The sequence below is a fragment of the Gymnoscopelus braueri genome (genome assembly GCF_963280865.1).
Source record: "Gymnoscopelus braueri genome assembly, chromosome: 6".
Classification (NCBI taxonomy): Eukaryota; Metazoa; Chordata; class Actinopteri; order Myctophiformes; family Myctophidae; genus Gymnoscopelus; species Gymnoscopelus braueri.
The window spans coordinates 8,086,546-8,100,647 of record NC_137607.1 but is presented as its reverse complement, the minus strand read 5'-3'; the positions used below and the strand labels follow the sequence as shown (position 1 = coordinate 8,100,647).

The 14,102-nt window shown below is 39.8% G+C and overlaps 1 protein-coding gene across 1 annotated transcript in view; it reads left to right on the top strand.

Annotated features, from left to right (window-relative positions):
• LOC308087214 (NACHT, LRR and PYD domains-containing protein 3-like) overlaps positions 1-12,310 on the top strand; it is a 126,955-nt gene extending 114,645 nt beyond the window's left edge. Inside the window, exons 7-10 of the mRNA XM_080430928.1 lie at positions 7,660-7,833; positions 9,461-9,634; positions 10,432-10,605; positions 11,987-12,310. Coding sequence (XP_080287054.1) covers positions 7,660-7,833; positions 9,461-9,634; positions 10,432-10,605; positions 11,987-12,071 — 607 coding nt within the window. The 3' untranslated portion in view covers positions 12,072-12,310. The remainder of the gene's footprint in view (positions 1-7,659; positions 7,834-9,460; positions 9,635-10,431; positions 10,606-11,986) is intronic.
• Positions 12,311-14,102: the final 1,792 nt, after the last annotated feature.

Sequence of the window (14,102 nt, the reverse complement as noted above, 5' to 3'; positions counted from 1 at the left end):
CCTGAGCTGTATACTGGGATTCAAGCAGAGAAGACGAGACAGGACCAAATGAGGAAACTGTATACAACTGTGCTAGATCCAGGGGGAACACGTGTCAAAGCAGCATTTTACGATGCCCTTAAACAACACCAACCCCACATGTTGGATAGTTGTGGTAAGATCAAATGTCAATAGATTGTTTTTCTCCACTTCACTTTAGTTTAAAAGAACAAGGGCCAGCACACGCAACAACATTATAAGTATCATTGGGTGGATGTGTTTCACCAAGACAGCCTTCTTCAGCTCCTATCTTTGCGTAGACACATCTATAATTCATCATATCAATATTTCTAAACAACATAGCCTACTATACATTATAATGTAAATGTACATACTGTATAATAAACATTTAATACGAAGTATTGTCATGAAAGAAAACTAATCCAAAATACATCATTGTGAAGTAATGTTTCAATATGGTCTGGTCAACTGCTCCAGGGGCCAACATGCATTTGTTATCAAGTAAATGTGGTATTTCTACTGGAAAGATATGAACATATGTCCACTCAGAGAAACAACTTCATAATCCTCCTCTCCTTATGCAGGACCTGTACTTCCATCAGAAGACTCAGCTAGCAATCAAGCCTCTGGTGAGTTATGAAAGAATCTGGGCAGAGATATTTTACTGATGAGAATGATCTTATACATTGATTTATTTTTTTAACTGCAAATACTCTAGATCAGTGGTTCTCAACCTTTTCAGGCTGCAACCCCCTAAATTAATTATATTTGAACTGGGGACCCGCCCCAAAATAATTAAATATGAACTGGGGACCCCCCAAAATAATCATATTTGAACTGGGGATGCCCCAAAATAATTATATTTGAACTGGAGACCCCTAAAATAATCATATTTGAACTGGGGACCCCCCACCCCGACAAGCAATTGGAATTGTAGTAGTCGAGGCATTACATTTAGTTTGACTCGGTTCCACAGATAAATATTGTGAAAATAGCCGATTTACAAGCTCACAACGCCTCGCCACACTTATCAGCTTTTTTTTTTAAAAAGTTTTTCTTATATTATTTTACAATTTGGCCAATGTTTGACCAGTTTTTATAGTATAGTTTGTTAATTACTTTTGATGAAGTAATGGTCTTTTTTTCATTTCATTTTATTTTTTAGGTATTTAAAAGGTCTTAACAGTCCTTAAATTGTTACTTTACTGTCATGTAGGAACCCCCCCAAAAATCATGTGGGGACCTCCCTGGTGGTCCCGGCCCACAGTTTGAGAACCACTACTCTTGAAAGCAGTATAAGCACGTTTATTCAAATCTTTGACAGGATGGGAGGGAGTAAGAAAATCTATTTGCATCTTTAGCATGATGGAGAATGGTAACACAGCCTTTATTCACAGCTTTAACAAGATTGAAAGTAATACATTTAAATGTAATAGATGGAAACAATTTATCTTGCATCGATGCATCAATTTTAAATTGAACGATCCAACTACACTGCTAAGTAAACAGCAACTACTACTTCTAGTGTGACTTGCATCAATCTAAAAGAGCTTAGCAATATAAATCATTGATTATATCAACACATAGGCTACTAACACATACTAATGACAGTTTAAAAGAACAAGGGCCAGCACACGCAACAACATTATAAGTATCATAGGGTGGACTTGTTTCAGCCAAGACAGCCTTCTTCAGCTCCTATCTTTGCATTACTAGACACATCTATAATCAACATAGCCTACTGTACATTATAATGTAAATGTACAAACATTTAATACAAAGTATTGTCATGAAAGAAAACTAATCCAAAGTACCTCATTCTGAGGTCATGTTTCAATATGGTCTGGTCAACTGCTCCAGGGGCCAACATGCATTTGTTATCAAATGAATATGGTATTTCTACTGGAACGATATGAATGTCATTTTCGTCAGACACAAATCACATGCAATGAATGTCATTTCAACTCACAGAGACAATTTCATAATCCTCTTCTCCTTATGCAGGACCTGTACTTCCATCAGAAGACTCAGCTAGCAATCAAGCCTCTGGTGAGTTATGAAATAATCTGGGTCGAGATGTTTTACTGATGAGAATGATCTTATACATTGATTGATTTGTTTAACTGCAAATACTCTAGATCAGTGGTTCTCAATCTTTTCAGGCTGCAACCCCCCAAATGAATTATATTTGAACTGGGGACCCCCCCAAAATAATTAAACATGAACTGGGGACCCCCCAAAATAATCATATTCGAACTGGTGACGCCCCCAAATAATTACATTTGAACTGGAGACCCCTAAAATAATCATATTTGAACTGGGGGACCCCCCACCCCCGCAAGCACGTAGTCGAGGCATTAGATTTCGTTTGACTCGGTTCCACAGATACATATTGAGAAAATTGCCGATTTACAAGCTCAAAACGCCTCGCCATGCTTATCAGCTTATCAGCTATTTTCCAAAAAATATCTTTCTTATATTATTTGACAATTTGATCAATGTTTGACCAGTTTTGATAGTATAGTTCGTTGATTACCTTTGATGCAGTAATGGTCTGTTCTCATTTCATTTTATTTTTTAGGTATTAAAAAGGTCTTAGCTGTCCTTAAATTGTTACTTTACTGTCATGTAGGGACCCCCCCCAAAAAAATCATCCGGGGACCTCGCTGGTGGTCCCGACCCACAGGTTGAGAACCACTGCTCTAGGAAAGCAGTATAAGCATGTTTATTCAAATCTTTGACAGGATGGGAGGGAGTAAGAAAGTCTAATAGCATCTTTAGCATGATGGAGAATTGTAATAAACTCTTTATTCACAGCTTTAAAATGATGGAAAGGAATAGATTTAAATGTAATAGATTGAAACACATTTTACCAAATGACAAAATGTGTCACTTGCTTTCACATTCCTTGCAATGAATTGTATGTAAAGTTGTAACTTTTTTAGTGATTGCAATGTTAGTTAGCCCAATCTTTATGGTAGAGTATGTTAATACAACATAACATAACATATACAATTAGGGTGGTTGTATTTGGTCTCCCAGCTTTTTGTTGAAACATGTAGATCATGTGTCTGGTTTGACACGACTGGTTAACAAATGCCTGAAGGTCAACATTTGATTTCTTCCCTGAGACAGGCAGACAGGCTCTAATAACTCAGTGGCAAATATTGCAGCACTGCTGCCGGAGGCCCTGATTTAAATGTCATTCATTTATAAAAGCAATAAAGTCATGTTGAAACTTTATTGTTGTCTTATCTTTAAATCAAATAATAGAAAAGGATCAATAGCAGTATTGATAAAGACTGCTATTAAGATATTAAGATGAAGATCATTAAGCAGTATAAAAAATCTTATCAGCAACACAAATGCTGCTTTATCCAGATATTTATTTCAAATAAGTTTTGGCTAAATTACTCACTTAATCCTATTATATCGCTCTAAATGCGGCAATATCGCCCTTGTATCGTATCGTCAAACATGCATCGTAATGTGTATCGTGTGTGTGTGTGTGTGTGTGTGTGTGTGTGTGTGTGTGTGTGTGTGTGTGTGTGTGTGTGTGTGTGTGTGTGTGTGTGTGTGTGTGTGTGTGATCCTGTAATCCTAGATGTCAGTAATGTTCCAGATACTCCAGGGAGCAGTGCAGCTTCCTCTCAGAGTCCAAACGATGGTAAACATTCATCCATTTATTTCAACAGGATACATTCAGGGACCCATAGATTCACTCACTTTCTGCACGGACACACACACACACACACACACACACACACACACACACACACACACACACACACACACACACACACACACACACACACACACACACACACACACACACACACACACACACACACACACACACACAATTCAAAATAACAGGCGTTGGAGTTTGTTTTGTTATTCATGACCTTAAAATAAACATTTCTATAATGTCTATCAATAACAAAAGGAATTGTATTGTTTCTTACAGATTTGCTGGTGAAAACACAAGGGCGTGAACAACAACGGATTTCATTCTACCAAAAAAAGTTCAAAACAAATGTTGAGGACCCCTTTGCGTGTGTACCTGCAGGGACAGTCCAAGTGAGGGACAAGCAGGAATTTGTAGGAAACTACACATATGTCAGCGTCATACAAGTTGAGAGCACAGAGGTCAGCAGTGAGCATGAGGTCACACAGATGGGGATGAAGAAAGCAGGCCAGGAGATCAAAGTCAGTGAAATCTTTAAATCACCCTCTGGACAAAACATTCACATAAGAACAGTGATGTCCATTGGTATCGCAGGAGTTGGCAAAACCTTTCTTGTGCACAAGTTTATCTCTGACTGGGCAACGACAGAAATGCAACATCCCCATCTCATATTTGTGCTCCACTTCCGCCGGCTAAATTTGCTGCAAGGAAAAAGGTTTAGTTTGGCACAGCTAATTCACAAATGCATCAGCGCAGCCACATGCATCCCGGAAGAGGCTCTTGATTACATCTTCACAACACTGCAAGAGTCAGGAATCTCTAGTTACGACAAGAGTCCCTTCAAACTTTTGTTCATCCTCGAAGGATTAGACGAAAGTCGGCTGATACTAGACTTCAATACTGACCATGACTGCTCTGGTCTCACCTCACTGGAGGTCCTATTGGTAAACCTGATGAAAGGGGAGCTGCTTCGCTGTGCTCACATCTGGATAACCACACGCCCTGCAGCGGCCAAACAGATCCCTTCTCGCTTTGTTGACATAGTGACAGAGGTGAAAGGGTTCAGTGATGACAAGAAGAAGGAGTACATCATGAAGAGATTCAGTGATGAGAACCAGGCCAAGAGAATCATCTCACACATCACTGCATCAAAGAGCATACACATCATGTGTGAAGTCCCAGTCTTCTGTTCGATCACTGCCACAGTTCTGCAGAAGATATTGAAGACAGACGAGACAGGAGAGCTGCCCAACACCCCGACTGAGGTGCCCAACACCCCGACTGAGGTGCCCAACACCCCAACTGAGGTGCCCAACACCCCGACTGAGATGTACTGCCACTTCCTGTTAGATCAGGCAAGGAGGGATGGGGAGAAGTATGAGACACAGGCTGATAGAACTGTTCTTCTGAAGCTGGCCAGACTAGCATTTGAACATCTGGAGACAGGAAACCTCATCTTCTACCAAACAGATCTGAAAAAATGTGGTCTTGATGTTAAAGAAGCCCCACAGTACTCAGCCTTGTGCACAGAGATCTTCAAAAAAGACAGTGATTGCTTCAACGAAGAACCCGTCTACTGCTTTGTTCATCTGAGCATTCAGGAGTTTCTAGCTGCAGTTTACCTGTTCCACTGTTTCAGAAAGAGGAAGATGAATGAATTACATAAATTCCTGGACTGGAAGATATTCCTGAAACCTAAATGGACCCTGGATTACTTTCTGAAGAAAGCCATGCTCAAAGCCCTGGAGAGTGAAAACGGCCACCTGGACCTCGTTGTGCGTTTCCTTCATGGCCTCTCACTGGAGTCCAATCAGCGTCTGTTGGAAAGAGTGCTGGGTCAGACAGAGAAAAGTCCAGAGAGCGTCCAGAAAGTCATCCAGAACCTGAAGGAGATGAACACTGATGCCTCTCCTGACAGATGTATCAACATCTTCCACTGTCTGATGGAGATGAAGGACCAGTCAGTATATCAGGACATCCAAACATACATGAAGTCAGAGAGCAAGAGGGGGGAGAAACTCTCTGAGATCCAGTGTTCAGCTCTGGCCTACATGCTGCAGATGTCAGAGGAGGTTCTGGATGAGTTGAAGCTGAGCACATTCAACACATCCTTGGAGGGGCGTCGGAGACTGATCCCAGCTTTGAGGAACTGCAAAAAGGCTCAGTTAGTAGTCATGTCAATATCAACACATTAGAACAGTCAAAATCATTCTAAAGCCCTTCAGTAATTGTATACATTTTGACTTGCTTTAATGTAGTTCTGTTATCTGTTTGGGTTATAGATGATTATTTTGACTTAAAGGGATATTTCACTTTCTAAAAAACGTTGGTCATTTTATCGTCTACTCAGGCTTTTGTGAGCCCCCCAGACCGTTTTTAAGTTGCTTGATTTAGTATTTAGATATTTGATAATCATTTTATCAGACACGCCCCCTTCCTATACAAACCCATTATAACTTCAAACTCCATTTTTAACCTGTTAGATTCATCAAAAACACCCGTCCTTGGTTCTGGTGACTCACCCTGCCCTCCTAATACGTGAGGGGGCCGTGTTTTTTAGATTACTTTTTTCATTTATATTAATGAATGTTTTTATTGTAATGTATAATTTGTTTTTCATTTTCCAAAAAAAATTAATAATAATAAATGAAAAAAGTAATCGAAAAATCACGGCCCCCTCGCATATTAGGAGGCCAGGGTGAGTCACCAGAACCAAGGATGGGTGTTGATGAATCTAACATGTTAAAAATGGAGTTTGAAGTTACAATGGGTTTGTATAGGAAGGGGTCATGTCTGATAAAATGAATATCAAATATTTAAATACTGAATCAAGCAACTTAAAAACGGTCTGGGGGGCTCACAAAAGCCTGAGTAGACGATAAAATGACCCATTTTTTTTTTGAAAGTGAAATATCCCTTTAATATATTAAACACAAAACACTTCATGGTCATTATAAATGCAACAAAATTACAGCAAGACCTTGGTTTATGTGCAGCCTATGTACATATTATTACATTATTATGTTTTAGCTACTGTATCAATTATTGTTTTCATACATATTATTAATACTAGCCTTAGTTGTTGTACTATTAGTATTATGGCCCATCACAACAAACAGATGATGATTTGGGACAGATTTGAACATCTGTCAATATTTTACATCAACCAAGCAACGTTACATGTTGACGACTAACCTGCCTGCTGCGCTCCGGGAAATCTAGAAGGTGCTCTGTCACCTCAAATACAAATACCTTTTTTATTTTAGGCAATTTATTATTAATTCAACTTTCACATTTTCCACTCAATGTCCCTTCCTGCAATGGAAAAGGACTTAATTATTCACTGTTAGAAAAATGGCCCTTGAGCCAGGTGATCTGACTCTTACGCTCACTACGTTAGTATACCGAGGACTTTGGAGATTGTTTGATATGCCACTCAACACCTACAACAGCAAAGCTTGGAAAGAGATAAACTGCATCATATTTTAGAGGGAAATCTCAATGTTTCAATCTCAATGACTTGACTGACTATCATCCACTACATCAGTGATATTATTTACAGCATCACTGCACACATTTTACTATTGTTACAGTGTGTAGACCTTCTATATAGTATATGTATTTAGCCGCAGACCCCATCTCAAAATATTTTGTTCCAGGGACCCCCCCCAGAAGCAAAGATTTGAGTTACAAATGTTCGCTTTAAAAATATATTCAAAGATTTTCAAAAATTTCCTCTATTTTTCAAAAATAGCAGATCTACAAGCTCGTGGCGCGGCACTCGGTGCCGCGCTACGAGCTTGTAGATCTGCTATTTTTGAATAGCCAAAGTGTCAAATAATGCTTTTTAGCTCAAATCAAAAAATGACACAGAAGCGCCCCATATCTTAATGGGTTAAATGTCTTATACAAAAAAGGACTTGACAGTTAATAAGACAGATTAACATTTTCATGTGTTCATCTCCATTCAGGTTGCAGCAATGTGGACTCACAGAGAGATGCTGTGACGATCTGGCCTCCGTTCTCAGCTCCAGCTCCTCTAGTCTGACCATCCTGAACCTGTCTCTTAACGAGCTGCACGATGCAGGCGCTAAGCGTCTCTGTGTTGGACTGAAGAGTCCACATTGTAAACTGGTGGAGCTCAAGTAAGTAGTCCTCAAGTTTGTCAAAGTCCTGTCTTTTTCTTCAAGCCTGTCTGTCTCTCTCCCTGGTGTCTTTTCTTTGGCTTGTAAATCTATGTTGCAGATTGGTCCAGTCAAATTGACTGACATCACGTGATGGATAATGAGTCCAAAAATACACAAACTAATTAAACTAATACATTTTCACCTTCCAAATTGTTCCGACTACATTTATGTATTTATTTTATGTTTACCAAACTGAAAATGTAGTAGTTTTCCCTGTTCCATGACCACCACGGTACCACCATGACACATTATATAATGCAAGAGTTTTCAAAGTGGGGTCCGGGGACCCCTTGCGGTAGTTCAAGGGGGTCCGCATCAAAATGTGATAATAATAGCACCAACAACTGTTCAACCACTTTAACTCTATATCGGCTATTTGAAATCTACAAGCTCACAACATGTTGCAACTTTAACAACATAAATGGTGTATGGGGGTCCATGGCACAACATATTTTCAGATGGAGGTCTGCGGCCATTGAGCATTTTCATGTGACAAAAATATGGACTCCTGGGTTAATGTGGTTAAAAGAAGAACATCTTATTTTCCCAGGCCTTTGGTCAGTTAAGTGTGTGTGTGTGTGTGTGTGTGTGTGTGTGTGTGTGTGTGTGTGTGTGTGTGTGTGTGTGTGTGTGTGTGTGTGTGTTGTGTGTGTGTGTGTGTGTGTGTGTGTGTGTGTGTGTGTGTGTGTGTGTGTGTGTGTGTGTGTGTGTGTGTGTGTGTGTGTGTGTGTGTGTGTGTTTCTGTGTTTCTGTGTTTCTGTGCATGCATGCATGCCATGGTGGAAATACTTAAAGGGATAGTTCACCCAAAAGAGGACTTATTTTCTATCAATTACATGCACACCCCATGAAGCATTGAATTAGTGGAGATTATTTGTTTTTGTCACATTCCTAAGCCAATAATTTGATGACCGGTGGAAAGATGCTAATGTTTCCAATAGGAGACTCAATGTTGACACTTTGAGTCTCCTACCGGAGCCGCCGACGATCATCAAATTATTGGCTCAGGAATGCAACAAAAACCAAAAAATCTCAATGAATTCAAGTCTACATGGGGTGTGTAATCGAAAGGGAAAAAAAGTCATTTTGGGGGTGAACTATCCCTTTAAAGTGAAAGTACTCATCACACAGAATGTATACAAATATTAAAATAAATGTAATGGCAGATCTACAAGCTCATAAAGCGAAAAAAATTTTTAATTTCAAGGACCCCCAAAATGTATATGTATTTAGCCGCGGACCCCCATCTTAAAATATTTTGATCAAGGGACCCCCCCAGAAGTAAAGATTTGAGTTACAAATGTTCGCTTTAAAAATATATTCAAAGATTTGCACAAATGTTCTCGATTTTTCAAAAATAGCAGATCTACAAGCTCGTAGCGCGGCACTCGGTGCCGCGCTATGAGCTTGTAGATCTGCTATTTTTGAATAGCCAAAGCGTAAAATAAGGCTTTTTAGCTCAAATCTAAAAATGACACAGATGCGTCCCAGGTCTTAATGGGTTAAATGTGTTATAAAAAAAAGGACTTGACCAAAGACAGTTAATAAGACAGATTAACATTTTCATGTGTTCATCTCCATTCAGGTTGTGGAAATGTGGACTCACAGAGAGATGCTGTGACGATCTGGCCTCCGTTCTCAGCTCCAACTCCTCTAGTCTGACCATCCTGAACCTGGACGGTAACGAGCTGCACGATGCAGGCGCTAAGCGTCTCTGTGTTGGACTGAAGAGTCCACATTGTAAACTGGTGGAGCTCATGTAAGTAGTCACCCAAAAGAGGACTTATTTTCTATCAATTACATGCACACCCCATGAAGCATTGAATTAGTGGAGATTATTTGTTTTTGTCACATTCCTAAGCCAATAATTTGATGACCGGTGGAAAGATGCTAATGTTTCCAATAGGAGACTCAATGTTGACACTTTGAGTCTCCTACCGGAGCCGCCGCCGATCATCAAATTATTGGCTTAGGAATGCAACAAAAAAAAAAATATCTCAATGAATTCAAGTCTACATGGGGTGTGTAATCGAAAGGGAAAAAAAGTCATTTTGGGGGTGAACTATCCCTTTAAAGTGAAAGTACTCATCACACAGAATGTATACAAATATTAAAATAAATGTAATGGCAGATCTACAAGCTCATAAAGCGAAAAAAAAACTTTTTAATTTCAAGGACCCCCAAAATGTATATGTATTTAGCCGCGGACCCCCATCTCAAAATATTTTTTTCCAGGGACCCCCCCAGAAGCAAAGATTTGAGTTACAAATGTTCGCTTTAAAAATACATTCAAAGATTTGCACAAATTTCCTCGATTTTTCAAAAATAGCAGATCTACAAGCTCGTAGCGCGGCACTCGGTGCCGCGCTACGAGCTTGTAGATCTGCTATTTTTGAATAGTTTAAGTGTAAAATAATTCTTTTTAGCTCAAATCTAAAAATGACACAGATGCGTTCCAGGTCTTAATGGGTTAAATGTCTTATACAAATAAAAAGGACTTGACCAAAGACAGTTAATAAGACAGATTAACATTTTCTTGTGTTCATCTCCATTCAGGTTGTGGAGCTGTGGACTCACAGAGAGATGCTGTGACGATCTGGCCTCCGTTCTCAGCTCCAGCTCCTCTAGTCTGACCATGCTGGACCTGGACGGTAACGAGCTACACGATGCAGGCGCTAAGCGTCTCTGTGTTGGACTGAAGAGTCCACATTGTAAACTGGTGTCTCTCCTGTAAGTAGTCCTGAAGTTTGTCAAAGTCCTGTCTTTTTCTTCAAGCCTGTCTGTCTCTCTCCCTGGTGTCTTTTCTTTGGCTTGTAAATCTATGTTGCAGATTGGTCCAGTCATTTGACTGACATCACGTGATGGATATGAGTCCAAAAATACACAAACTAATTAAACTAATACATTTTCACCTTCCAAATTGTTCCGACTTCATTTATGTATTTATTCTATGTTTACCAAACAGAAAATGTAGTAGTTTTTCCTGTTCCATGACCACCACGGTACCACCATAACACATTATATAATGCAAGAGTTCTCAAAGTGAGGGGGTTCCAGGGGGTCCCCATCAAAATGTGATAATTATAGTAGTAGTAATAGTAGTAAATTAAAACTACAATATTTGCTTCTGAGATGTAGTGGAGTAGAAGCAAAAGTATTGACAATTACAAATACTCCAGTAAAGTAAAATAATACCTCAGAATTGCACAGTACTTGAGTACATACTCTGTTGCTTTCCACCACTGTGTGTGTGTGTGTGTGTGTGTGTGTGTGTGTGTGTGTGTGTGTGTGTGTGTGTGTGTGTGTGTGTGTGTGTGTGTGTGTGTGTGTGTGTGTGTGTGTGATTGTGTGATTGTGTGCGTGCGTGCGTGCTTACTTTGCAACTGTCTGCTAGTTTAATTGTTTTATTGGCTTAAAGGGATAGTTCACCCCCAAAATGACTGTTTTGCTATCGATTATAGTCACCTCATGGAGACTTGAATTCATGGATATATTTTATCTAACAAAGAGCCCCCCCCCCCTCCCTATGACAAAATCTTACCCCCCTCCTGACAGAGGCTAAAATCGCCTATGCTCTGTCTGTCTGTCTGTCTGTCTGTCTGTCTGTCTGTCTGTCTGTCTGTCTGTCTGTCTGTCTGTCTGTCTGTCTGTCTGTCTGTCTGTCTGTCTGTCTGTCTGTCTGTCTGTCTGTCTGTCTGTCTGTCTGTCTGTCTGTCTGTCTGTCTGTCAGTCAGTCAGTCTTTGTCTCTCTCTCTCTCTCCCTCTCTCTCACATCCAAGCACACACACACACACACACACACACACACACACACACACACACACACACACACACACACACACACACACACACACACACACACACACACACACACACACACACACACACACACACACACACACACACACACACACACACACACACACACACACACACACACACACACACACACACACACACACTCCTGGTAGACTCTGTGGTCAGATCAGTTCATAGTGATGTTGAGTTCTAATATGTTATAACTATAATAATGTGTTTAGCTTTAGTTTTCTTCATGAATATACAAATAATCCTTTTCTATTCTCCACTCTCTTGTATTCATTTGTTTCAGGTTGGAGTGCACCAGCCTCACAAAGGAATGCAAAGAGGAGTTATCAGTTCTCAGCTTCAACACATCCTGTAAGATAAAAACCTAAAACTGTCCAACACATCAGTGTGAGAACTGTGTAGCTGTGATGTGAGCTGATGTGGGAGGAGAGTCACAGTAGCAGGTGTGTCATTAGTAAGTCAGCAGCACACACAGGGTTAAATGTGGTGTCAACGAGGACCATGATCTGCTTGGCCTGCAGCCCACCTGCTGGGACCACCAGGTCAAGCGGTGTACAGGCACACACACACAGGCATGTTTTGTGCCGTTTTCCTCACTGGTTCTCAAATTGTGGGTCGGGACCCCCAGGGGGGTCCCCAAATGTTTTTTTTACATTTTAGGAGTGGGGGGTGGGGGGGGGGGGTAAACAGATCAACATGCAGTAAACTGTAAGTGTATCTGCAAACTAATTACTTTTGACCATTCTGCATAAAAAAATGGTAAAACGTTGGCCAAATTGTCAAATATTACCTAAGAAAGAGAGAAATAACTCCTACAATTCCCAGTGCTTGTCATGGTGGGGGGTCTACACACCCTGATGAAGACCACTGTTCAAAACCTTCATCTGTTCAAAACCACTGTCAGTGTTTGTACAGCAGTCTACACACCCTGATGAAAACCACTGTTCAAAACCTTCATCATCAAAACCACTGTCAGTGTTTGTACAGCAGTCTACACACCCTGATGAAGACCACTTGTCAAAATGTTGATCAATAAAAGTATATAAATGGAGTTACATTAAGCGTGTGCTATTCTTCTCTGTTTCAACTCATCACTGTACCGTATATATACATGTTATTTAATACATGACAAGAGTTTTACAAATACAGCTCCAAACAAATATGGATAAATGTTGATAATAATACCATCAACAATTAAGGTGCTTGTAAATACGCATTAATTAACATTTACCATTAACTAATCTTTGTTTTATGGTTGTTTGTCACGTGTTGTTCTATGTCTCAAAGTGGACCACAATGGAGACTCAGCTTTTTTAAATGGAGATTTTTTTAAACAATTATTATATTCTATTAACAGTTGATAAGGCACTTGTAAAGTCCTTAAAATATGCTTAACCTTATTAAATGTGAATAAGGCTGATAGGGTTAAAAAGGTACCCTATAAATAGGGCTGAGCCCAAGAAAGATGAAGAGATGGTTTCGTTCTAAGACCCCAAGATTTGACCAGTCGACATAAAGAAATGAGAGTCAGACAAGGACGGATGTAAGTCCAAAGATGAAACAATTCTGTATTGCTGAGCGTGCAAAAGAGGACAGTACAAGTTACAGACAAGAATAACAATCACACACTAATGATCCAATGACAAACAATGGCATTTATACACAGTTGAACTTCAATGACATCAGACATAGGTGCATCCTCATGATTGGCTTTAAGACCCTCAGACGTAGGATGGAGTCGTAGGATGGACAGGCGTCTGGCTGTCATAATAATAAGTTGTTGTTCATCTTATGGTGTCCTTGTGTACAATTCTCGGTTCCATAAACAAGTCATTCCTTCGATATCATAGGGACATGTGCTCGGTTTTATCTGTGACAGGATGACAGCTGACAAAGGGAATTAGTGACGATGTCAGGTCATGCAGAGATATCGGTCATTGTACAGAGATACAGGTCATTAGGACATTAAACACACCATTTGACATTAAAGCACAAAGCGTTGACCAAGACATGTTTTTACTGATTGGAAACATATGGAGCCGGCACCAGATAGCAAATATGGAGCCAGCTACATGGCCGTGGTAGGGAAAGTATAGTAGAGTTACAAAAAGCATGTTTAAAAGACTGAAGTACAGGCCCAAAAAGACATCACTATATTCATTTGACTGGTTAGATTGATATTTCTAGATCATATCAATCTGGTCCACAAAACATAATAGTTTTAACTCCATCAAAGGCTATATAAGTCGTAATAATAATAGCATTGCAAACACACTTATTGATAAGATGTACTTATAAGAAAATGGGGCTCTAGCAGTAAAACCCATAATTTTAGACGTGGCTGAAGTTAAAACAGTTCATGCTTGTTTCTTTCAGCTGTAGGTGAGTTGGTTGCTGAA